The following is a 27,946-nucleotide window of genomic DNA, read 5'->3' on the forward strand; positions in this document are numbered from 1 at the left end:
CAACTTTTCAACTGAAACTTCATCTGCCGCGAACCTTCATGCAACAAATTAGACCGCAGTCTTCGGGTCCTCTGAAGGATATAGGAAGGATGCCAAATATCAAGGTGTTTAGCGGTACCTCACACCCTGATTTGGCTCAGAAAATATGTGACAGGCTTGGCATTGAGCGTGGCAAGGTCGTCACGAAGAAATTCAGCAATGGAGAGTGTTGGTAAGCACATGGTGTTGGGCATTGTTTAGATTGAGTCTTGTCACATGTGTTTTCACAGCATATTCACTGAAATCAACACTGACCATTAACGTCATGTCATTTACCCTTGTCTTTTCACAATGTGGTTCAATGTAACACATTCTAGGTTTAAAATCAATAATTTCGTTACGTATGGAACAGATCATTGGTCAGTTCGATCAGTTCTGCTGTTGAAAAACGTTTCATTATTTGGGGCCCATTTAGGGTTTTGTTGTTAAACATGTTTGCCTTCAACTTGAAACTGTTGCAGTTGTTATGTAACGATATTTCTGCATAGTGTTCATTATAATCAGATCAAATGTTATTTCAAATGACTGGAAATGGAATGTATCTAATTTTCATCATGTTGACATAAAGTCTCATGATCATACATAAGATAAATATTTGTTTTCATATATAAGGAATATATGTATTGAAGTTGCCTCTGGCAGGAAATGAAGGTATTTTTTGATTCACTGACTTAGTAAAAGCACTTGTTTAGATCTACGAATTTAGTGAAAGCATTTGCTTAGATCTACTGATATAGTGTACTTTTACCATGGTGTAACATGTTTCCAGGGTAATAGGGCAAAAGATGATCATGGACATTATTGCGTATCAGTAGATTATCAAAACTGTAATTCCGTCAATAAATATCACCTCATCCTTTTTGAATAATTTATTGTTATGCTCTGTCGTCCGGTTATTTCCAATGCAACACTCATTTTGTGTCTTGTCCGTAAGCACGAGTGATAGAAGTGACGTACCATGTTTTCGTGATACTCGCTATTTCGCGGGGTAACGCCCTAGTATGGAAGCGCATGTGATTCAATCTTCTCCACAGAAATCAGTAAATACAACGTATCATTGGTTCAGGCATTTTGTCACTGATGAGAAATTACTGGAGTATCGTCTTTATAACAAAATTGCATACCATCAAAATGACACTGAGTGAGTCGTGTCAGCTTGCTGAACTTCTTTTTTAATTTTGTTAATTGGTTATCATCACACTTGACAATCCGTTTGAAGTCGGTAATCGGCTAACTACAAAGCACTTCCGCCTCAGGCAGTCCCGCTTGACCGAGTTAATTAGCGATGTTTCCATAGTAAATTACCTTGAAAGGCAGAGATGTCAGTCCGAAATCCGAGTTACATGAAGTCTGAATTAGTTAGCCTATATGTAATGATAACTTAGTTAACTTCTGCTGGGACGAACAATTTGGTCCGAATTATATAGAAAACTGAGTTACTTAGGGTCCGAGTAAGACAGCTTCCACTGTACCTATCAAGAGTAGTCATCTAAGACTTTATCAGTTGATGCTTGGCTCTTCAGCATATGTTGTCGATAATGGGATTTTGCTTTTTCTTTTGAACTACCTATGATCAAAAGTTATGGTTTGGCAGAGAATATTTTTATTCCAGTTACAACAGGTGAAGGGAAAGAGCTTACAGGTTACCATTACATTACCAGGATTACTGCTTCAGGGTGGCAGATAAGGGCCGTATTGTACGGATAATGATATGTGCATTATGATAGGAAAAAGCCAGCCACACCACATCAGTGTTGTACCATTTTTACAGAATCATTTACAGACACATTTATCTGAAAAAATTTTGTTTTGTCATTTATTGTCCTGTTTACACAAGATTAGCAATGTTGTGGTGTACTATGAAAAGAAACACAAGATTACTGACTCAACATTAATTCCATTCAGTGCCCTAAGTGTACTCTACATTTTTTCAAGTACTCTTCTATTGACAAAATAAGGAGTATGTACTCTTGCTGTTGAAAAGTTATCTGGAGCCCTGCTGCTTTCAATACAATGTTACAGTCTTACATAGAATGTTTAGTTAAAATCATACCTCATTTAAGAAAATTGAAACATTATACTCTTCTCCAATTACCTTCATAATCATTCAATAGATAGTTTTGAGATGTTGTAAGGGTTCCATTGCTTATTCAAAAGGTGCAAAGAGTTTGTGATAGATGCTGTATTTTTGTAAAGAAGAATCATTATAAACAATTGTTCAGCTGAATTTGAGAGGCTCTGTGTGGGGTGTTGGTGAGCCTTGCTCACATTTTATGACATTTTATGGCTTGTTGATCATGGTTCAGGCTTGATGTGATGTATGCATTTCTGCGAAGACTGGTACTGTCTGAGAAGAACAGAGGACATTTCTTTGTGGTCTGCCACCAGAGGGCTGCTACAGGGGCTGCTGATGAATAAATGAAATTCAGTTGTTGTGGAGAGAAGTTCCTGCATCACTTCACTCAGGGGATTACTAAAGTGACAATACATCTGCACTAATCAGTGATCTTCAGTGAGAACTGAAAATATAAGAATTACGAAAACCTTGAACGTATTGAGAACGTGGCAAACAAGTCTTGGGTCGATCAGTGTTGGTTTACAGCTTGACCTTCTCCCCTTCTGACATGGTTAAACATAGATTGATAACCTACTTGTCTAGGTAATAGAGCCCACATTATGTAATATTTATGTCCTCTTTAAACATGACTGGCCACACATCACTGAACACAGTAAACACAGAGAGTGATGACTTACGAAAGTTACATAATGGTTTTGATGTTGACATGAGACATGAGCATTTGGAAATTGTCATGGCTTTTAGCATTTGTATGATGTTTAAATGCCTGTCCATTGGATATGTATCAAGACTTCCTAAGTAAAAAATGATATAAAGCATGGATTGTGAAATATTTCATTCAGACATTTATTTGGGCCTTCTGAGAGCAGGAAGAGTCCAAGCTGCAGCAAGTGACTTTATTTGTGCCAAGATTAGAATCAGAAGTTACCAATTCATCTTATGTAGAATAACTTTTGCAGATCTTCAAGGGTCTTAACATCATTTTCAATACTTTTCAGTACGTTTCACATTTTCAGTTATGTGTATTTGTGTTTTTTGTATTTTGTCAGCTGATCTCACATGACCCAAAATATATTTTACCAGAGCCCTTCTGTGATTTTTGTAGTTTTTTTTTTAATCAAAAGTGATTTGTGTGTCACCGAAAAATTGGAGCAAGATAATGATTCCTTTCCCAAATTCTCTTCCAAAAGCACTTACTTTGGAAACTTGCTGAAGTACTTATAATTGTATTCACTGTTTCAAAAGAGTCAAATTTTGAATAAGCACTTTATTGTATTATCAAGCAAGTTTTAGAATTCCTTGTCTGAGAGCTTCTTGTGAATTCTCAAAATGGACCCATTTGTTCTAGATCACAACCTGTAATTTAGTGAAAGCTGTCATTTTAAACTGTCACATTATGGTTCATTCACTAACTTGTATAACTTGTAATTTTCTTTAAATAAAACTGTATTGAAGGTGACCTGATGAATAGTCATTGAACAATGTGGAATCTAATCATGATTTTTTCAAACCACTTTAAATCCATGCAAGCATTAAACTCTGGTAAACACTAGACTTACAGGTGAAATATCATCACCTTTGTCATTTACATCCAGATCTGTCCCTTCAATCGCAATCATTTGACCATGTTTTGATTTTGTCCTACTGCAAATGAGAGTGCTTTTCACCTGTCGGCAGTGTTGAGATCGGGGAGTCTGTGCGTGGAGAAGATGTGTATATCATCCAGACGGGGTGCTCCGAGGTGAACGACATGTTGATGGAGCTGCTCATCATGATCAATGCCTGCAAGATTGCATCAGCATGTCGCGTCACCGCTGTTATACCCTGCTTCCCCTATGCACGACAGGACAAGAAAGACAAGGTACTTCTAACTCGGCCTGTTACAGGTCATTGGCGTATTTGTTGAATCAAACACTAGGAATGCAAGAATTTAATTCGATACTCATAATCACATGACATTCATGATTTATTGTAAGGACTGGTTTACTTGAATTAGGACTTATTTGTCAAAGTGTAATATGCAAAATGGATGAGTATCAAGCCCGGTAGAGTGAAAGTCAACACATTACATCAAGGTGGTCAGTGGTCACTGTTGTGAAAAATAAACTGTTAACATAGTGAAAAATGGTGATTATGTTTGTTTCTTCTTCATTGACTATCATAATATCATAATACACCAGCTGCTATGTGGAAGAGCTGACCATGAGGTTGACTTTGACATCTGGACGATGAAGATGCTGCCATATATCTGTCCTTTGCTGGGTGTGTATTAAAAACAAACTGACAAACAAACATACGTAAAGGGTTCCTGCTTTATCAAGGTTGTCACATGTTCCAGAGTCGTGCTCCTATATCTGCCAAGTTGGTGGCCAATATGCTGTCTACAGCCGGCGCAGATCACATCATCACCATGGATCTTCACGCCTCACAAATTCAGGTCAGTCATTATGATATTGACGTACTTTACACGTTTCTGTCGGTTATTATTTTTCCATATTTGCGTAATATCAAGACATCATATGATGTTTTTGTATGCATATACCTTCAAATCCAGATGAGTGGAATTGCTGTTGACCATGTAGTAAGGTTGACTTACTGATGTATTTGAGGTATGCCTATAAGGGTTAGGACAAAAGATGATTGAATATTGAACAAATTATTTTTTTATCATATCAAAATATAGCACAGAAATACATTAGGTGACAGTGATAATGAAAACAAATAGTATAGAAATATGAATACATTTCAATACTAGTGCTTTGAAATACAAAATACATGTACCTCTTAAAATCTGTGAACAAAATTCATCAACAAACGACGGATATACATAGCACCATCTTGAACCTTTTTGAAATGAAAAAGGTGAACTCTCTTCTGGAAAAGGTCTGACATTAATGTTTATTTGTGTTAATTACTCTTAGGTTTATCCACCTTTAGCATCTTCATCATCAGACGAGTCGTTGTTGTGACAGGTCCTGGGACTTAGCAATGACTTGAGCTTCTATATAAAGTAACTGATTTAATTTCATGTGTTAATTCTTACATTTCTGTAAAATCACTAATCTGCTATTTTAACTCGCCCATTAATGGCGAACGGTGTAAGCTGTGCTGGTTTGTTGATGGGATCCATTATCTACTCCAGTTAACTGCTCGTTGACTGACTTCGGCTTATGTATACAGGGTGGCTGTTGTTTGAAGGACCTAAATTTCCTTCTCGAGTCATCATGTGTATTTATGAATTCGTGTAACTGGAAATCAAATGATGACAACTATGACAGGGAATGGAGTTATGCATATATTCAGAAAACCAGCATTCGACTCATCAGGATTTGACTGTATGTTCAAATATGTTGCAGTTGTTATTGTCACACAAGTTTTTGCCAGTAAATGGAAACATTCTTAAATCCTGCAGTCAAAATTTTGCATTATCTGTCATTTATTTGGAGCATCAAAAATGGCTGTTGATCACTTTGATATTTCTTATATTTATAGTCACATTTGCCAACAGTCAGACTCAATTTTACATCTCCTGATTACATGTTTCCACATCTTGTGGCAGGGTTTCTTTGACATTCCTGTCGACAACCTCTATGCAGAACCGGCCGTCTTAAAGTGGATTCGTGACAACATCACTGACTGGAGGAATTGCTGCATTGTCTCCCCAGATGCTGGTGGTGCCAAGAGGTCAGTTTCAAACGTCCAAAACACTTTTCCATTGGTGTTTTGAAAAAATAAGTACTTCAAAACTGTATTTTTCCTTATCCTTACTCATGCTAATTGCTTATCTCCTCTTCCCTGGCGAAGGTAGTAGAATGCCTGAAATCCATTGAGGTTCCCTTCTAAAAATAAGCAGACATAAAATACACTCACCCATGTGTAGCCTCCCCTTTCCCGCGCATTGGCCATGTGACTGGCCATGCTCTTCACTCTCTCCTGATCGCCCGACGAGGGCAGCTGGAGTTACCTGGAGTCTCCACTACGGTGATAAGTTTTTCAATTATTTCGGTCCTTTAACTATTGTACTTTAACAACTGTTGTATGCGGTATTTGGTTTATGCATATGTATCACAATTGGTTATTCGTGATTATTGTGCTTTGATACAGCACATATTTTGTCAACCAAGACTTTGTCACAGTTGATGAAATCATGTTTACAGTGTAAATTACGGCTGTCAGCAGTTGACCTGCTTTTAGTTTCGACAGCGTGTAAGCCCTTATGTTCTTCCACTATTTGCTGTGAATTTTACAGAAATGTATCTATTTCAGAATTTATTGTATAAATTGATTCTTTTCGCAGGTGTGCGAGGGACAGGCAATGTCGACTTTCATTAGTCATGTCTAATCGGATGATTTAGCTTCTGTAACCGTTTTTGATTTCATTCCAGTTACCAGTCAGGCGTGTCCCCAGGGTCCAGTGAGTTGTCCCCTACACCACAGAAGAGGACTTCATTTGGAGCGAGGCCGTCACAGCCTAAGAAGCCTAGATCACCATCATCATCGAAGACAAACTTGTCTGCAACGAAGAAGTTTGACAAAAAAGTTCTGTGGGGGCGAGTTCGTCCCTCTACAGCAATGACATATCTACAGTCTTCTACTACGTAGACAGTTGCTCCTAGATCGGCCACGACTACATCATCACTGCTCAGGATCGTCAGACAATGCAGACTTAGTCAGCAATCATCCTCGGTCATCACAGCAGACATCTCTATGAGTCAGCCATGACTGCACTCAACACAGCCATTTGACACAGACACCTACATGCAATATGAGCTTGGAGGTCATTTTGAAGAACAATGAAGACTACAGTCTTCAACTACGTTGACTGCTGCTCCGTGTGAGCAGTCAACTAGATCTGCACTCACTACAGAGGATGAAGAGGAGGCGTATGCACACATGCTCAGGAATATCGTCACCATCGTCCTTATCATCCACCTACGTCAAGTGAGTGCACCCGCTTGGGTGAGTGCACTCACAGGTCAACTCGTCAATGCAGAGGATCTTCATCAGTCTCCCCAGCTCCAGTCTGGAGAGAGAGATCCACCTATGTTGAGTGAGTGCACTTGCAGGAGTGAGGATTCGTGCTTGTGAGTGCATTTGCACCAGTGAGGAGTCACGCTCGCGTGAGTGCACTTGCACCAGTGAGGATTCCCACTCGCGTGAGTGCACTGGCGGGTTCACTCGTCAATGCAGAAGGTCTTCGTCACTCTTCCCAGTTCATCGAAGGCGCTATCATCAATCATCACCCCCTTTAGCCGGGGATCTTAGAGGAGGGATCGTCAACACAGGATGAATGTTTCACACTCATGGAGGGATGAAGATAGACATTACCAAGTGTCATCATCGGAGGCAGCCCTATTTTCCGACTCTGAAGTTACATCATGGATCACAAATGGATTTGACTTAGCTTCACCATCCAAGGACTCTAATGAAGCTAATACTTACACGATGAAGGATGATGACATTGATACACTTACGTTCCCTCCAGTACCTCTGATATCTACGATTCCTGAGATATTATCTACGGCGTTTAAGTCAACAACCAAGTTTCCACAACATCATGTACAGTCATTCAACGTTCGTCGCTTCCCTCTTCATCATATAGAGCCCTTCGTCAGAGCACCAGACATCTATGAAGCTTATAAAATCATCAGTCCCGCCTGCATCAAATCTTACAAGGTAAACGACAAGAGACTTGCTCAGCTCGACACAACTACGACTCACACTTTTTTGAGATTAGAGCCATCAACGAGACTCTCATCGCAAAGTTCAGCAAACCTGCCAATGAGGAAAAGAGAATGATCCTGTCAGCATTCGTCACTCAGATGAGGGATCAGCAGTTCATGTCGAAACACCTCGCCTCAACTAGTGTGGGTTTGAATCTACTTCGTTGACAAGATTAATTAGGTTGCAAGCATGGTCACCCAAGACTCCAGAGACGTCATGATGATCAAGTCCATCGACACCTTGACAACGGTGCTCAAGCAGACAAGTGAGCGTTACACTAACAAGTCCAAGTTCTCCGGAGTCCAGAGAGAGGAGGTAAACATTGAAGATTAGGCTTTGAACAACTGGAGTTTTCTACCTTCAGCCGTTCCCATACAACCGTCTCAAGTGGAAGAGGATCTTCTTCGAGACTATTACAAGATACCACTGCAAACTACACCTTCGATCGCAAGAGATGACGGTATTATTTTCGGGGAAAGAATTCCGAAACATCTACCTTGAAGACAGTCTGTCTACATCAGCTTCAAGCAGCGGAAGTTTTTTCACGCGCTTTACTCATCTAGACATGTGCTCGGCAAACAGCACGGTTACGGACAAGCCTGAGTGTTAGAAAGGTTATCACCGTTTGAACAAGATTTCACAATGATCAGTTGACTGCTACACCGGTGATGTCACGTCTGCAACCTGATTGGTCCCCGAGAGACAACGCCATGCCGCTGATGTCATGTCTTCAATATGATTGGTCCCCGAGAGACAACGCCCTGCCCAGAATGTGATGTTATTGTCCCAGTGTCAGGAAGTCGTCTATGTTAAACTTTCACACTTGCAACGATGGAAAGATGTCGATTACACACTAGATCAGCAGTCTACAGCGTCATTTGATTCTTCAGACAGCATAGAGATCTTCTAACAGCAGATCCAGCATTGCCTATCAGGAGATCTGCAGCAGTGAATGACAGTTTCTGATTGGACAGGCAGCCAGCTATAAATAGACTTCCTTTGCGTGTCAACTCACTCATAATGAGCAGGGTTGAAGATCTGAAGACGAAAAATGACGTATCCTCATGGCATAGAAGCTTCACTATCAGACTACTAACTCAGGTCGAATGACTTATGATTCTAAATTCCTTGGGATTGGATTCATCACTGCGTTGAAATACATTGCTGTCCCAGAGGTTTGGGGGGTCAAAGGTCAAGCCGATGTTAGAACAAGTTCTACTCTCTCCGTTACCACTACAACAGTGACGATGTCTACTCGGTCTGCTCACGTCAGCTCAGGACATGACCAGACAAAGGCCCCTACAGCTACGTCTATGACAGCAATTCCCGAGTCACGGTTTCAAGTCATGACTGGTTTATGATGCTGGACATCTGAGATAATACCCGCTTTGGTGGACTTGCCAGTCGAAGGCCTGCGGAAAAACTTATAAGTTACAGTCGGCATTCAACAACCATCTCTTGGTAGACACATCTCTCGAAGGATGGGGTGCCCATCTAAACAACGAGGTTGCAGCAGGAATCTGAAAGAAGGAAGATTGCTCTTCCCATCAACCAGTTGGAGATGAAAGTAGTGATACATGTTATCCATCACTGGTCTACAACACTGAGAGACAAGCTACTGATGATCCACACAAACAACTCACCAATGGCTTTCTACATAAACAAGCAAGGGTCAATGAGATCGAATTTTCTACTAAACCTAATATTTCAACTTTTCGACATGGTCGACAGTCTGATTCCAAATAAAAGCATGTCACATACCAAGAGTCTGCAACATCATGGCAGACATCTTAACTTGTCCTTTTTGTCCATCACCAACAGAGTGGATGCTGTTTCAATTCTGTAAGCAATTAGCATGAGTCAGGATAAGGAAAAATTGATATTTTACACTTATCCTGACTCATGACAAAAGCCCTCCCAGTTGCCCTGCACAGGCATACTGAATTTCTATATTCGCATTTCAGGCGATATACAAGGAGAGAGTGAAGAGCATGGCAGATCAAATGACCAATGCGCAGGAAAGGGGAGGCTGAGTGTATTTTACGTCCGCTTATTTTTAGAAGGGAGCTTCAAGGGATTTCACTACCTTCGCTAGGGAAGAGGAGATAAGTAATTAGAATGAGTCAGGATAAGTATAAAATATCAATTTTATTCAGAAAATTACATAATTTACGAAACAGACAGTGATGTCACTGTGGAGAAAACAGACATGGGAACTATGTTCATTATCCATGCTAAAATGTTCTCCCCTCCAACTGCCTGTACTAATGTCAATTCAAACAATAAAATTGTGATCAATAATCAGCTTAAAGAATCTCATGTACAGTCCGTTTGATTCCATTTGAGACCGATGAATCACTCATTAACGCAAAATCTAATGATTGCAACAAAACCAAATTTTGCACGTGTGAAATTGACACGTGTGATTTGCTCGGCAAACCATACTTTCGTGATTGCAGTACCTGAAACAAGGAGATTATCACACAACGCTAAGTCAGTTATTTGCAAAATATTTAATTTTTTTAAAAATGAAGGTGAAAGGGATAGGCCTCAATATGCTTTGGTTAAGTATCGTTTATGAACTGCACGTGCTGTTGCAATGACGGAAGGGAAGTTAAAAACTATCTTGAAAAACTACCAATTCAACCTGCACGGACACAACTGAGAGAACCATCTCAAAAGCCACACGATGTGAGAAAGTCGATTCATTTGAACAGCAGCTGGTTAGAAAAGCCATTAAGTCTCTATATAAACAAAATATCAGAAAAAGCATATGGAGACAAATCATTCTTTGGTCATTTCAAAATATCAGTTATGGAAGTTGCTTTACAAATTTGGTTTCTGTTACAAAAAGTAGGCTCAGAAAATAGATGTGCACTGTGCGAGAGGTCTGATATTGTTCGACTAAGAAACCAGTACTTATGCCCAATTCGAAAGAAACATACAGAGGGTTACGAGCCTGTATATATGGATGAAACATTGGTAAGTGCTTCCCATACCACAGGGACACAGTGGTTCGCTAGCTCCTCTTCAGAGTCTTGTGCCAGAAAATTACCACTTGGCAAGGGAGAGCAACTGATTGTGTTCCATGCTGGTTGCAAGAGTTGGGGATTCCTACCTAGCTACTCCCTAGTCTTCAAGGCAAATTCTAAAGACAACCGAGACTATCATACCGAAATGAACGGGATGGTTTTATTAGAATGGGTACAAAATCAATTGGTACCAGCACTGTCCCCCAAAAGTCTGATTGTCATTGATAACGCTCCATATCCTGGCGTTCGAGCACCTAATACCAGAGACCATATAACATTATATGGTCTCTGCTAATACAAAGACCCCAACATCTAACAGTAAGAAGGGGGGCATGATAGAATGGTTGCAAAACAAAGCAATGTTGTATCCAGAAAAAGCAACCAAACCTGTTCTGTATGACATCATAAAGTCAAATAAAACCACACCTGTCTTTAAGGTTGATGAGTACCTTACATAACATGGTCTGTCAGTTTTGTGATTGCCACCCTATCATTGCGATGTAAACCCAATAGAACTCATTTGGGGTATCATGAAACCGGATGTTGGCAGGCAAAATGTAACATTCAATTTCGGGATGTACAGACGATTGTTCAACAGTCAATAGACACCATCATGCAGGAAACATGGCAAAAGTGCGTTGAGAATGAAGAAGAAAGACATTATTGGGAACAAAGTGGACTGGACCATGCCACCATCAAGCCAGACGTCATCAGGGTAGACTCTGACAACAGCGACCCAGATTCGGACAACAGCGTCTTCTGAAAGTGGCAATGCTGACTCCCATTGAACATCTCAAGTGGTAACCACAACACATGCTTGTTGATTACCTGGCTGTTCTTCCCCTTCCTTCCCCCCTCCCCCGTACAAAATAGCGAAAGGTGACATGAAAATGATGATCGTTTCTTTTTTTATTCGAGTGTCCCAAATTATGAGACACATCATCAGAGTTGGTCTGTGGATTTCATGTGGCTGTGCAAAATTTGGTTTTGTTGCAATTATTACATTTTGTGTTAGTGAGCAACTGATCGGTCTCAAATGGAATCGTAACTGGTATTTAATTTGCAGTTGTTACAATGCTACAATGCCTTGGACACCAAACATGTAATACTAGACTCACAGATATACAGCTCAATTAACATGCCATGACAGATGACCTGTTGCAACTCAGGACAGGACAGGATATTTATATAGCGTACATATCCATGCAACTAGTTCATGCTCAGGTATGGTACAGGCTCTGGCACTTTTTTTCCATCAATCATAGGATGCCAATCTCTATTTCACATCATATTATCAATCTCAACTCACCAGAGATTATACAACTTGTGTAGCCACTAGGCGCACTGAGTTATTTAGTGTTTCTCATCCTTGCGAGGTAGCCAAGTCACAGAAGAATAAAGATGATGAATGACAATTATGGATATATGGATGCACAATTTCTTTTGTTCTGTAGTGGCAACGTTTCAACATAGATAGTAATGGCATCAAGCAAGTGATACATGAGTAGCAAATTATATATACATGAGTTGTGTTTACAGTTGATAGGGAAATACTTGTTTGTACAAGAAATGAGGTTGATATACAACACTTGTGTAAGAGATGAATAGGTTTATAGGAAGCCAGTATGATGACATACAAGGGCAAATTAGAGCTTGTGCAACTTACGGGAAGCCAGGTGAACTGTTTTTACAATGGGTGGGGTTGATGTACATGGTTGAATTGAAACAATTTACACAAGAAACTTTTTTGATTACTTTATCAAGTGATGGCAGGCATTGGGAATGTTTTATCCTTCATCTCTGTTGAGATGATTATTGTATCCAAAATAATTGTCATTCTTCATCAGCTCAACTTCTGAAAATGCCCAACAAAGAAGTCTACACATTCAAAGCTTGGTGGACTGGGACACATAGTCACAGTACTTGGACCATGTTTACTGCACGTTGATGCACCCGCAGCTAGTTGTTTGCACGTATTTATGTGTCCACCATCTGGTCAACGGATTTATGGATTCTTTTAAGTGCAGGGGGCTGAGTACTGTACACTTGAGTTTATGACAACACCGAAAGATTCTGCACACAAAGCTGACTCCAAGGATTTTACACCCGGTCACAGGTGAGGTCGATCCCAACAGCTCAAGCTTGCTGGGTCCCTGGTCTGGCGCTTTAACCAGCCTGCCTACCATGTAACATAAAGTACGAGGGGAAGTCAATAAGTTCATAGAAGTGGGTGCTGATATATCCTTGGTGATGTTGTCATTGGTGTCATTATTGAGTTGATTCATCTGTGACTCTGTATACTGATACCCAACCTTCCTCGAGCATTTACTTGAGAGTTAGAGCCTTTAAAAGACGATTACCCTGCACAAATCATGGAAACCTCCAAAACTGAGTTTCGTGCAGTTATCAAGTTTCTCACTAAAGAAGGTGTGAATGCAACCGAAATCCACAAACGCATGATCAATGTGTATGGCGAGGAAGCCCCTCAATATTCCACTGTGGCAAAATGGTCAGCTGAGTTTAAGCGAGGTCGCAGCTCCTTGGAAGATGACCCACGGTCAGGAAGACCTTCTGAAGCCATTACAGAAGATACAATTGCCCGGATCCAACGCTTAATTATGTCCGATCGGAGAATAAAGGTGGACGAGATAGCTTCAGAGTGTGGCATTTCACATGGAAGTGTTTGCACAGTGATCCATGAACACCTGCACATGTCCAAGGTATCCGCAAGATGGGTCCCTCGTAACCTAAATGCACATGATCGTCACCAGAGAGTTGAATCCAGTCGTGAGCTGTTGGACATCTACAACGCTGATCCTGATAACTTTCATGCTCGTCTGGTTACTGGGGATGAAACCTGGATTCATCACTGGGATCCCGAAACCAAACAAGAATCCATGCAGTGGAAGCACAAGCATTCTCCTGCACCCAAGAAGTTCAAAACACAACCTTCTGCTGGCAAGATCATGGCAACCGTTTTCTGGGATTCAAAGGGTGTGATTCTCATAGACTATAAACCACCTAAAACTACGATCTCAGGGGCTTACTATGCTGACTTGTTGAAAAGATTGAGAGCGGCCATCAAAGAGAAGAGGCGTGGAAAGTTGACAGCTGGAGTCATGCTTCTCCACGACAATGCACCAGTCCACAAGAGCCGTGTTGCACAAGCTTCTCTTCAACAATGTGGCTTCGAACAACTAAACCATCCCCCATACAGTCCAGATCTGGCCCCCAGCGACTACTATCTGTTTCGCAATTTGAAATCTCACTTGCGTGGAACAAGATTTGCCAATGATGATGACCTCAAGGCAACAACAGAGGCGTGGCTGAGGGACCAATCTGAAGACTTCTATTTCAAGGGCATAGACAGTCTCAAAGACAAATGGGCAAAATGCATCGAGGTTCAGGGAGACTATATTGAAAAATAAAACCAATATCACAACCATTGTGTTCTGTTTTATATCGAGTTCTATGAACATATTGACTTCCCCTCGTAATTGTGTCCTTATCATTTTTCAGCAGTATACATAAAAGGTCAATATATGTAACAAAGTGGCTTACTTTCAGTTTCCAGTGCTGTGTTTCAGGGTTACGTCTATTGCTGACCGTCTGAATGTGGACTTTGCCTTGATCCATAAGGAAAGGAAGAAGGCCAATGAGGTAGCCTCAATGGTGCTGGTGGGAGACGTGAAGGACAGGATCGCCATACTGGTGGATGATATGGCTGACACATGTGGAACTGTTTGTCATGCTGCTGAAAAGTGAGTATTTGCTCTGTGGTATGATTGCTTGGATGTTGGTAGGACTATATCCTGAAAGGACTGCATCCAGTGCTTTAGCTGTTGGGATGAAGATATTATGGTGTATAGGGTCATTACCTGCATAGTTTAGATACGGTTGTAGTTTTCACTAGTTGACTGGCTGTCGTCACACAATGTGTCTTTTGAGAGACTTTAATGACACTATAGTTTATTATTATGCGAGTGAAGCAATTCTGGTGGAAACAACTAAAACTCTTCTACCCTGCCTTAGTAAATACAACCAGGTGGTGACCTCGTTCAGTGAGGATAGTGTCATGGTTAGTGTAGGGGCTGTAGGTCTGCTAGTGGTGAAAGCTTGTGCTCATCATGCTGAAGACTCAGCTTTGATTCCCCACATTGAGACCTATTTCTGGTGTCCCATGTTGTGATGTTGCTGTAATATTGGTTATGACCAGCCCTTACTTCTTTCAGACTATTGGAAGCTGGTGCAGTAAAAGTATTTGCCATATGTACACACGGTATATTCTCTGGCCCCGCCATCTCTCGCATCAACAACTCCATGTTCGAAGCAGTTGTTGTCACCAACTCTGTCCCCCAGGAGGAGAGGATGAAGATGGCCCAGAAAATAAAGGTATGTTACCATGGAGATAAGGTATGGTGAGGAAATCAATGAGTTGCCATGGAGATCAAATGGGTGGTCAGGAGAGATTATAAAGTGCAGCTTTTTCATAGTGTATGGACATGAACTGTAATGGGTAAGAATTAAATAACTGAGCAAATGTCTGGCTACAACCCACTTAACAGTATTTTATTTCCCTTAGTTTTGACACAACTGATATGCAAAGGCTTTTTAAAGGTGTTAGGACACAGCTATACTGCCTGCATAAGGAAAAACTTGTCTGTATAACAGTTTCATATAAGAGTAGTGTTTATTCAAAATGTAGTTAGGGCTACATAACTTTGCATGTTACTGCGTAAAATTAAACAATGAACTGTTTTTTTCCCCAGTGTTTGTGTTTTTCTTATTTTGATAATATGTTTTTACAGACAATGTAATTATGAGTTTAATATGTGAAACGTCAGTGAAAGTAACCTGAGCCTGTAACGAGTGTTTCACCACAATAGGAGTGCTGTATAAACACTGAGTGTGGTAGCAAGAATTAGATACAGAGTAAACTGAGGTTGTATTGAATAAAAGTTTTGCACAAAACTCTTTTTTTCTAAATGACATTAGATGTTTTGGTGACTTTCCACCTGCTATGAAATGGCCTTATTTCCTGACATTTTTAGCAACATCTAAAGCTAGACTTTGGGTTGGTGTTTTGGCCTAGATAGTACAAATGTGTGAAGAGCAAATGAAATGAACTTTGTATCAACAATTAAGCCTTACTAGTCAAAAAAAGGAACAAATCTTTCCATTGGTGATTGAATAATTCAGGATCGCATGTAATACTGATGTTTGCTGTACAGTATGGGTATTGGTATGAAGTATTGGTCGTTGCAAAATAGTATTCGTAAGGAGAACAAGTCTGGCAAGACTTGAAGATTGTAGCCTAATGTTGGTCCAGCCAACTTGTAACCTAGTCAGTGACAGGAGTGAGGTTTCTTGCAGACTCTAGGAGACCCTTAACCCAGACAGAACTCTAGATCAGCTTGATGTAGAGCTGTTGCAATGCACTGAGGTCTGGGTGGGAGGGAAAATAATGTGCTTCATTGACTGTGGGACAGACTGCCTGAAAGTATAGTAATCTTGATATCTGATGCTCCCAATGGGCTTGAATGGGTCTTTATCTGAAATCTGATGCTTTAACCTACTGTGGTGTTGAGGATCCTCACTTTATTTTGCCAGACTGCTATTATCAGAGCTAAAGAAGTCCAGAGTTTAAAGTTGTTTTTGAGTTCTGGGCAATAACAATCAGCCTTGGTACCTCATTTTACTGTGTGTCCTACATTTGTACCCAACACATTGGGGTTGGCTCTGTTCAAGAATGACTCGGAATGAGCCCTGTTGTAGCACTAACTGCAGTATCACTCTGACCCAAACTGACTAGTAGCTGTAGCTGATGACCTTGTGGAAGTTTGGGCAAGGTTAACTGTACCATGCTTGTTGGAGGTGCTCAATGCCAGCTGGCACATTTTGTTGTACACTGTTTGACCCTTGTCTGTGTGATGGAGCACTTGTTTGTCTGGTTGGTCATATACACCTAGCTTGTCGCTTGAAGGTCTGGGGTAGAATAGGCCTTCAGCAGTCCATGCTTCAGCTTGCCATAAAAGGTGACTAACAGGATCAGGTGGTCAGACTCGTTGACTTTGGTGACACATGCCACCGGTTCCCAATTCCGCAGATAGATGTACATACTGTCGATAGCTAGATTCAGACTCGATTATTTACAGACTGTAGCCATATAGCTGAAATATTGCTGAGTGTGGTGTAAAACTCACTCACTCACTCCTTGAATAATGCTGAGGGGTGAAGTAACATGTGTCGGTTATTGCTGTCACTGGGGCGATGGTTTGCCTGCTCGTTACCTGGAGTGTATTAGCAGGCTATTGTGATGTTGTCTTTTCATTCTTGGAATGCCTGTCACATCTACATGTCCAGTGTCCTCTACAAACCTTTATCAGTCTCCGCCTCCATCTGCACCCCCCATCCCCACCCCTCATTTGTCGCAACCCTCCCCACCCTTTGTGTATCTCACCCCTCAACAGACTCCACCCTTAAACCCCACCCTTCAATAACCTCCACCATCCATTCCCACCCCTCAACAGTCTCTGCCACCATTTCTTTTCCAGCAGTTTCAACCCTCCTGCTTCACCCCCTAACAGGTTCCACCCTGCATCTCCATCCCTAAACAGTTTCCAGCCTTTATCACCACCCCTTAACTGCCTCCACCTTTCATCCCCACCCCTCAACAACCTCAACCTATGAACACCATCATTCAACAGTCTCCACTCTCAATCCCCACCACTATACAGCCTCTATCCTTCATCCCTGACCCTCAGGTCTTTCCCTTGCCCTCATGTTTACATTTTTAACCCAAACCAAGGGAATGTCATATATCTGTCATATGATTGAAGGAAAAGACTACAAATTTATCGAAATCAGTTACATAAACATAAATCTATCAATGATGGACAATCAGATGATCAAGTAATGAAGCAACTTAACAGTAACCGAGGCGGTAGTAAAACCTATGTTGTGACAGTAGGCCTAACTATAAATAGATAATTTGAACACCAAAATCTTTGTCGGCTCCATAGCTGAGAAGTAGAGGGTCTGATTCATGATCTGACAGATGCAGTTCTTATCCAGAGAGGGAAAACATTGGCACCTTCATTTTGATCTTTGACGACAATTTTAAGTTGATTTCAAGCACTTGAATGTTGATGTTGAAAGGCTTCACTTCGTGAAAATTTTTCAGGGCCAAGTTTGGAGTATTGTATAGAATGTCCCAGGGATATTGTATATGACCCTGAAAGGAGGTTTACCTGAGAAAAAAATGACACAAATATTACATCTGAGTTTTTATTGTGGGATGTAATTTAGAAAATGGCAATTACTGGTAGGAATGAAAGAAAATATTATTGCAGAATAATCCTTAAAATGTGCTTTTTTCCCGCTTGGTTTATTTTACTTTTTTAAACCTTTCTTTTGTATTAAGATATTTCATTCTCTTCAGTCTTGATCTGTACCTGTTTACAACAATACAGTTTGTTGCTAGACAAATCAGTTTATAGTAAAACACTAGGTGTTCCAGCTTCCAACAGTATTGTTCAAAAAAAAGGAAAAGGGTGAACACTTTGAACTTAACCAAGAAAGTATAGTATTCTTATGCAACTTATGCTTGAGACAGAACGATTCCTTTTGCTGTGCTTTGGCACATTTTATGTATGGACTGGGTTTTTTAGTAAGGTTGGTAGAGTAACTACATTTCACAAATAATTTTTCTTCTTTACAATGTCTTACAATATTTTTAGCTTTGTGAAACTCAATGAATAAGGCTTGGCCTCAACAATCCTGTGTCATTCAGATGTCTACACAATCAGGTCGAGGGTCTTCCTGATGACTGATAGCCGTCATAGCGGCCATGTCGACACATTGTGTAAAACAACACGATTGTGTTAAAAATAATAGTGAAAATAGGGGAATGAGGTGGTAGTACAGATGGGAAAGTCAAAGGTAGCATGGTAATAAGTGTGTTTTATATAATGTATTGTTATTGCCCCTATTATTTTCTCTCTCTTCTCCTTCCCTCTCCCTCTACTCCTTCCTCCCCCCATCCACACACACACACCTAATTTAAGCATAATTACTCAAATGATACACCTTACCACAAATTATTTCTGCAAAATAATGTCACAGAGAGCAAATTGTTAATCTGTTGACAAAATACATTCTACAGCACACAACACTACACTGATCAATCAAAGCCATGCTTTCAATGTGCATAGTGTTAAAATATCCATTACTCTGTTTTACAAGGTGTCAGATTGGGTGTAATGTTGTCATGTGACTGGGAAGGAATATAGCATTACACTGACATTTTATGGGGAGCCTAAACCAAGAACTCTCTTTCTGATGAGTGTTGTAATGTTAGAGCTTTCAACACTAGTTCCATACGTGTCTTGAGCGCAACAACAATCTCAAACTTCAAAGTCGGAATTGTGGTACTGTCAGGTCTTGTCCTCATCAAGTTACACTATACATCCCACTGATAACTTTGCTTCAAATATGGAGGGCATCTGCGTACAACTTGCTGCAAAATGGAAAACAATCTCGTTTTTATTTCTAACCTCTGTCTACAGAGTTCATTAATGTGATAGTTATTGCACAAACAAGAAGGGATATGTATGATATACAACTTTTCCTCACTCATCACGGGATCGGGTGGTCAGGCTGGCTGACTTGGTTGACACATGTCATCGGTTCCCAATTGCGCAGATCGATGCTCATGTTGTTGATCACTGGATGGTCTGGTCCAGACTCGATTATTTACAGACCGCCGCCATATAGCTGTAATATTGTTGAGTGCGGCGTAAAACTAAACTCACTCACTCACTCACTCCTCACTCGTCACCTCTTTTCAATAATGAATATGTAGTGTTGCCATTTCTTGATTACATATTTAAAATCAATTTAATCATACAATTATGTATACTGAACAATTATGTCAGATTGACCAAAAATACTGTTTTCTTAAACACTTATTCCATATCAATTTCAGTGTGCAGTATTTTAAACTCCTATTTCGTATCAGTGCGCTATTTTCTCAGCTATTTATTTTAAATCTGTTATTACATGCTGTTTGCTTGATAATTCCAAATTGAATTAAACTACTGTCGTGTCAAAATATGGTTGGTTCCATGGTGACTTGTTTTATGCGCGTTTTTGGGATTTGTGTTGGCCATGTGTATGTTGTAGAGCCTTCACCTCCCTCTTTCTCTTCTGCTTCAGCTGATTGACATTTCTTCCATTCTCGCTGAGGCTGTGCGAAGGACTCATAACGGAGAATCTGTCTCTTTCCTCTTTTCCCACGTCCCCTTGTAACCACGGGAACTTCCCATTTTAGTTTTGTCATGTGGGTGGTATTCCATCTTCGATACTCTTATAATCCTTTCTTTTACCACCCAGCCAAGTTTGCAACCTTCTTTACGCCATTTTCTTGACCCCTTATTTTATTCTCATGGACCCAACTTTTGCATATATTCTCTAATAAGTTCATTATGTACTGCCTTTTTGTGTGATCATAATTCTCCTATATTGTGTGCATGATGCATTACCTTACAAAATCATACGTATTAACTTGGATTGAATATGTATTCAAAACTTATCTGCCAATGATATCAGTCATATATATATGAAACAAGCCTGAAATAATTTAAATAAGTGACTAATTGATTGGTATGCTTATGTGAGATGTATATTTAACACGGACCTGTGTTTAAGCAATATTGTGTATTTTTTGTAAAATGTATAACACAATTAAAGAAAGCTAAAAGTATCTAGTGCCTGTTAAGTAATACATACCAATAATTTTTGTACAGGACTGGTTCATGTAGAATGTGTGCATAAGTGATTTATTCCAAAGCTAGTGTATATTTCTGTATTTGCACATATTGAAACTGTTATGCTACATTAACATAACTCTCTCCACTTACTGACATTCTCGTGTGGCTCCTTCCCCCTCTCATCTTCTCAGCTAATGTGAACAGTTTGACATGATAATTCTCAGTATTACATGTTCATAATTAACTATGGAATATTTATATTGTTAATAATTACCAAATAATCAGGATACAAATAAGAACTGAACTTGATTGAATGCCACTTTGTCATTTTGCTAAAAGTTTTTTTCATTTTCATAGCTTCTTCTTTATTTTAAACTTTGCCACTTTTACTTTCATCCACACAAATGCAACTCACAAGATCAATGTGTAAAAGTAAGTTGATGTTTTTTACAAATATGTTTGCTGAAATGTGGAGGAATATAAGACACTAATTTAATTAATTTTTTGTGAGGTAAATGTACAAGGTTTCAAGGGATATGGCTCGTGTCACCTAGTTTCTAACCACTTATGTATCATGAAACAGCACCAAACTAGACAAGATTTAATCTATTTAACACCTTATCATGTAATATCTGGGTCTTAGTTATTTCCGAGAACTTGACAATGTTTCTTTGATGAAATGTAAAGTTTGTCTTGGATACTGTACAGTAAGCATTCAAGTCATAAGAGTAAAGAGTGAAAAAAAGTAGATGCCCCTTTTGATTACCTATGTATGTATTTCCATGTAAGAATGAATATTTATTTTCCGCATTGCTGTGGAATTACAGTTCCAATAATGGTAACAGTGGTAGTATACAAGAAAAATCTGTCTCTTCAGAGTTACCATCTTCCACTAAAGTAAGTCTTCAAAAGTAAATAACATTGGTTCTTCCTGTATTTTCCTGTAAATGAAAAGCAGAAAATGATACAGCATTTTCTACATTAAGCTATATTTCTATATTTAGGGCAGTGGGGTAGCCACATGGTTAAAGCATTTGATTCTCACACTGAAGACCCAGGTTCACTTCCCCACACTGGTACAATGTTTGAAGCCCATTTCAGGGGTCTCCTCTGTGATACTGCTGAGATATTGCTAAAAGTGACATAAAACTCAACTGAACTCACTAACTCTATATTTAGCTATGAAAGCTGTGTAAAATTACTAATTACAGAATGAGTTTGTATTAATTCCGGTGAGATACATCTAAGAACTTGTGTACATTCAATGACTTTATTGAGGACTTAAGAATACTCAAGGATAACTGATTGGCAACACTCCCACATTAATGTCATGTTTCTATTTGATCACAAATACTTTTGAACAAGTTACCTAATTTTCGTTTTACCTTTAATGTTGGAATCACTGAAAACACCTTATAAAATCCTCTTTATAACCGACAATGTAATTATTGTGAACAATAGGCACAACTAAGTGGTCTGATGGTACAACACTATTCTATTAGTTATATTAGTAATGAATATTTTAGTGCTTACCACTGTGTTTTAACAGGTAAACCTAAGCAGGCATCAGTCCCTTTTCACCTAAACCTTACCTGAAGGGCACAAATATGCATTTCATGGGTTCATTACCGAAACGTTGACCGTCTACAGCGTGTCAAAACAAAATGGCAAGGAAGGAGCTGGCAGTCTCCATGCATCACTGACTGGTTACAGTGGAATTAAGTTGTTGTTACATTTACATGGGTAGTGCAGGAAATAGAAACATGAAAGAAGCAGATTGAGAATATTGTCATTTATTATGTTCTAAAGCACTAAAGTGAAAATGGAATTATAAAATTTACACAGTATCAGTAAATTTAATGTACACATTTTATCAAAATTATATTTTGTCATTTATGAACAGTAAAGCACTAAACTGTAAATGGAATTATAATATTTAAACTCTGCCATTAGGATAAAGATAACAAATAATACTCGATCTGCACAGGACTAATCATGGACACTTTATTTTAACTTTTATTTAACTTTAATGAATGCAATATCGCATCAGTAAATTGCATGAGAGCGAGGTCACAAGTAGCCAGATGGTGCTTCAGCTGCAGGAGATGAGACTCAATGTGGTGGTACTTGGCCTTTTTGGGTGGGAACCTCTGACCTGCCTTGTACTGCACCATCCATATTTCATTCAATTTCTTCTTGTCAAGAAAACCATTTGCCATCTCAGAAATGTAGAAAATGGTTAAACTGTGCATTTGCCATGATGGAAGCGATGTTTGAGATATAAACGTCATGCTGCCTTAAATGTGTGATATCATTGGATTATCTAGTGGCCTTGACTGAACACACAAACGAAGTGACATTGAGTGACCTTACCAAAATAATAATATTCAAGTAGGTGAACAGGTCTCATACTAAACTTGATGATCACTTTTTGCACCTGAATTCAACTTTGGAGAACTCCCAGACTTTGACCCCTTGAAACAACAACACTAAAACAACATATCACATGAAAGGATTTTTACCCTCAACCCTAGGGTCGACATTTCAGTAAGACCCCATTTCATGCACTGACTCAATAATCACACCTATTAATGAACCACTCACTGCCAATTAACACAAATTTTATCACAAGTGCAGGATTAATACAGCATTCTGAATATAAACTTTAAAATAAAGTATTATTATGCTGACAAGATTATAAATACTATACCTTAACAATCTACTTACCAAAGTCATATTTACAAGATGTTAACAGTTTAACACTATTACCTTGTTTCATATGGTATCGTTTACTTTGTTTACTCAGAACATGCAATTGTTGGAAAGCTAGCCTACCTGGCTTTGACATTAACTGTTTGGCACTGTGGGCTGAGTTTCTGTCCTGGCCTATTCCCTTTTCAGCTGTTTGATCTTGCTGTTTGATCCTGTGCTCTAGAAGACTGGGTTATGACTGTCATTGCCTTGCAGATTGTTCCAGCACTCAAGTAGTCTCAGCATGGCTTTCTATCTCCCACCTTACATTTTAAAAATGCTTTACTTCTTCTTCAATACTTTGACCATGATATATAACAATTTTTGTCTCTAAGATACTGCATTTTTACGTGTGATATAATAGTTCTACCATGGTTCAGTATTGCAGATTAGACATGTGTTTAATGAAAATATCATGTTTTTGCTTGTTCTTATTTCTGCAAGATTTCCAGCTGAGCACATGGCGAGGGTTTATTCTTTCACACTTATCAGAAATAGTATTGTTGTTATTTTCTTTCGTCCACACATTACAAGGATTGTGCTGTATGCCATGGAAATAACAGTCATGAATGTAAAGCTCTTTTAACATCATTACTGAGAATTCACAAATTAGACGAGGTCATCAAGTTTATGTTCCAGTTCATGATGGCTTGTGCTACATGGATTTAGAAGGGCTAATATGGCTTTGTGTATTTGGGCTTGAACCTGTAACAGTTCCACTGTGCCACCATCACATTTTGTTTATTTTCTTTGCAGTGTATTGATATATCCATGATATTAGCAGAGGCCATTAGAAGAACACACAATGGGGAGTCTGTGTCCTATCTCTTCAGCAACGTTCCCATGTAAGAAGAAATTGATTGTCTCAGTGCTCCTATGAATCATCCTAAAGTCGACTCTTCAACATTTGAATTTTGAGGAACCAAACAAATCCAAGAATGATCTGCACCTTGGTCCACTTGCATGAAGCCAGGCGGGGACATGGTTTGTTGTTAAGAATGAAATAAGTATCAGCCTGAAATGAAAGAAAAGGGCAAAGGGTACAAAATGTTGTTTGGTTCAGACTGTTTTATATCATGTACTAAGTGTCCCCAAAATGTCATTAGTATCAGTTTATTTGCCATATGGTGACACTATCACAGGTGGTGGTCATCCCAAACATGGACAGGTATTACAAGATGGATCCATCATTGCATGTGTCCTGGCATGTGTCAGATGTATGTAGACTCTGTGATAATATTCTTGAATTTGGAATGTGTGAAATTGGACTATTTGGAAATGGTCAAAGTTGCCGCTGTTAAGAGTTACATGTCACTCCATGCATATTCTGATCATTGTGTCTCAACAGGATAACATGACCTGGGGTTTGTAATATACACCCATGGGGAGCAAGTTAGAAACAAATTTATTTCTCTGGAAAATTCTGTTATTCTCAGTGAATCACATAGTATTTCATACATTGAATATTTGTGATTTAGTTGTAGGTACAAGTACAGTACAATAAAGTGGGTATGCACACAAATGACCTTCACCTTTGACACAGGCTTGCTTATAGTACTTCTGCTTCCGTTACCCAACTCTCTCTTGAGCTGAAGAAATATACTTGTTTAAATCTCACATTTTTCTATGAGTCATCATCCATATTGACTTACAGATTTGAGATACTTTGTAACCGCTTCAGTATGGTAGACATATGAAAATAAACACATATTGACAGTGTACATAAAGGCCATGTTGCTGTGACAACCTGAAACACAAGTATTTGTTTTGGCATAAGGTTGATAGACATGATTCCTCAGCTCCAGCAACTTACTGCAAGCTTCCTTGTACCAGTGTTCGCAGTACAACAAAATATATCCCCAGTGCATCTTGTTTATTGCAATAAATGCTTTCTTGTACCACCACAGCACAACAAAATATATCCCCAGTGCATCGTGTTTGTGTTTGTGTTTGTTGGGAAAAGGTAAACATTCATCAGTTCGCAGGAAGTGTTACAACTGAGAGGATTTGACAAATAAATAGGATGTCCACTGCAACCATAATTCATTGTAGACACAAGCATACATTCAACTGACATATATATATCAGTTAATGATATCACAGTTTAATGTATACTGTGTCTACGACGAAATATGGTTGTAGTGGACTTCCTATTTGTTTGTCAATATCCACACTGATCTCAGCCATTTTCATCCAGTTCGAATTATTCATGACAAGAAGAGACAAAATGTTTCAGGTGTCAGGTCACCTTGACCTGATTGATTGCCTGTCATCCCATTCCAACAGCTGGGATCGTTATTCACAATATTGATAACTTGATTATCTTCTTCATATGTGTTACCAACAGGCTCCCTGGTGCTGAGCTTGGCAGTGAGGCTGGTTGGTCAGGGCTCTTGTCATCATACCTCATAGTGTTGGATAGGTTCAAACATTTAATTCTGCTGCCCAAATGTTGCTTACAATTACCCCTTCAAGCATCTAGAATATTAGTAACTGGGCCTCCTTTCACAAGGGGCTCAGGTGAATATAAGTCATCTTGGTAACCTTAGTTCATTGTTGAAGAATGGGAGTTAAGGTTAACATTACTTAAGGTTGCTTCATGAAAGGAGGCCTGGGCGATACGTGGTGAACACAAAAAGAAAAGTTAACGTTTGTGCTCCATCTTCACTAATAATTATCCTTAACATTCATGATTCCTTACTCTTTGTACCCGTCAGCAAAAATATTTATACAGTATATTCATGTTATATTACAAATGGATAAGATCTGTAGTCAAAAGAAGCATTGACCTGTGCATGGACATGTGGCTGGTGTTGGTTACTTGGGCGAAACAGCATGAAGGAATCAAGTGCATTGATTCATACATGTATGGACCCATTCACACCTTTCAGATTATACCTTAAATTAAATTTATGAAAAATTAATTCTGCGTGTAACATGATCTTGAATTCATGCATTATTATATTGACTCAAACTTGATGGCCCTGCTGTAGAATGGCTGGAATATCATTAAACATGGTGTTGGTGTACAGGTTTGAGCAGCCATTAGAGAAGCAGTTTCTGGGTGTAGTGTTTGAAACAAAGAGTTTTGTGTCATAGCCTCAGGTAGAGGAAGGTTCTTTCATTCAAATATTTAATCAGATAGGAAACAATTCCTTAAATTCTAACACAGTTCATTGATAAAACCTTTTGGTAAAACCAAGTACACATTTTGTCTAATGGGTGATTGTGAATATGAGGTTGTGTGTGAATAACTTTATGCTAAAAGCATATGCTGATCATACAAACACTTTGGCTATTGTTTCCCACCATAGTACTTAATGAGAAGCCCAGTTCTGGTGTCCTTTGCAGTCAGAGTATTGAAATATTTCTAAAAGCAGCCCGAACACAGCTCCCTCATTCATTAATGTTGTATATTTAGGTATATGCCCCACGGTATATGTTGATTGATGCAACACGAGTGACGTACAATCCGGTACAGGAAGTCCCCACTAGTTTGCTCAGATGTTTAGTCGGTTCTGTTCTTGCCATGTGTTTGTGATGTTTCGCATGTTACACTTTGTAGTATCGGATCATGAGACATCAGAAATATGTGTTCCTGTTTTTCTTGTGTCTTACCCATGCTAGTGTTACCATTTTGTCAATAATTAATGAATATGGTATATATCAAAAGAAAGAAAAACACATTACTTTTTTACCTAGACTCGAACACAAGATTTACATGACTTTAAAAATTGCACTTGATTTCATATTTCGTGAAGGTTTGTTTGGAGCGTGAGTGTAAGCATTTAATCCCATACCATTGTCATATTGAATGTATCATACCTGTCTCTCTCATGTACTACTTTCTTACGAGTACCTACTTTTCTGGAACATTGAATTTTGATTATCTGTTCTCTGAGTTATCAGTTTATTGTATCTGTAATGTGAAGAAGTTTCACACTCCCATATATCCATTAAATGTTGAAAATGGATTTCTCATATTTTCATAAAAATGGAACTCAAACACAAGTTTTGACCTTGCCTAAACTGCCGATGGTGTCAAATTAATTTTAGAAAAAAGGAGGGTTCAAGGTAACTGTTGATGTGACATTTCAAATGTTTGTGTCTCTCATTAGTCAGAGAACCCATCAGCATAAATATCATGAGGGTTTCGTTTTATTAAATATTGTACTTTCTGATTAACAAGATACTGAATCTTTTTCCTTCAGAAACTTCCATTTCATTTTCTTTGAATACTCAAGAGCTGTTTTCTCTTTGTCATCATCCTGTCTTACCTTGTATCATCATTTGCCTCATTGATCCTTGTATTAAAATATGTGAAACCCCTCATGCTGTTTCTCTGGTTTTTGACAAGTAGTGTTGACGTGTTCTGTGTTCATAACTTGTCCTATTGATCAATTTTGACATTGCCACCTCTCTACACAGACCCATGGACCATCCTGTGGGGTCTTCCTCAATTCGTGGGAGAGATCACCATTTGAAGATGTTAATGTCCTGAGTTTTAATGTCCCATCAACACTGTCACTGATCAACGTTTCTGTTGATGAGTT

The 27,946-nt window shown here is 39.1% G+C and overlaps 1 protein-coding gene across 2 annotated transcripts; it reads left to right on the plus strand.

The window, feature by feature from the left end:
• Positions 1-27,723, plus strand: LOC137274626 (ribose-phosphate pyrophosphokinase 1). Of its 2 annotated transcripts, XM_067807925.1 has the most exons (8): positions 24-211; positions 3,794-3,977; positions 4,455-4,553; positions 5,676-5,800; positions 14,460-14,633; positions 15,105-15,264; positions 20,089-20,212; positions 24,150-27,723. In XM_067807925.1, exons 1-7 carry the CDS (start codon positions 39-41, stop codon positions 20,179-20,181), a joined length of 1,008 nt encoding a protein of 335 aa, XP_067664026.1. In that variant the 5' UTR covers positions 24-38; the 3' UTR covers positions 20,182-20,212; positions 24,150-27,723. The 2 variants fall into 2 exon arrangements, with proteins under 2 accessions (XP_067664027.1, XP_067664026.1); XM_067807926.1 differs by lacking the exon at positions 20,089-20,212 and having other exon boundaries at positions 1-211.
• Positions 27,724-27,946: the final 223 nt, after the last annotated feature.

Source organism: Haliotis asinina, chromosome 2, assembly GCF_037392515.1.
Source record: "Haliotis asinina isolate JCU_RB_2024 chromosome 2, JCU_Hal_asi_v2, whole genome shotgun sequence".
In the NCBI taxonomy this organism is placed as follows: Eukaryota; Metazoa; Mollusca; class Gastropoda; order Lepetellida; family Haliotidae; genus Haliotis; species Haliotis asinina.

Excerpts from the sequence above, each read along its gene's own strand:
- LOC137274626 (XM_067807926.1), top strand. The coding sequence starts at position 39 with ATGCAACAAATTAGACCGCAGTCTTCGGGTCCTCTGAAGGATATAGGA. Across the intron at positions 212-3,793 it reads TTCAGCAATGGAGAGTGTTG|TGTTGAGATCGGGGAGTCTG; the intron begins GTAAGCACATGG and ends ACCTGTCGGCAG. Across the intron at positions 5,801-14,459 it reads GATGCTGGTGGTGCCAAGAG|GGTTACGTCTATTGCTGACC; the intron begins GTCAGTTTCAAA and ends GCTGTGTTTCAG.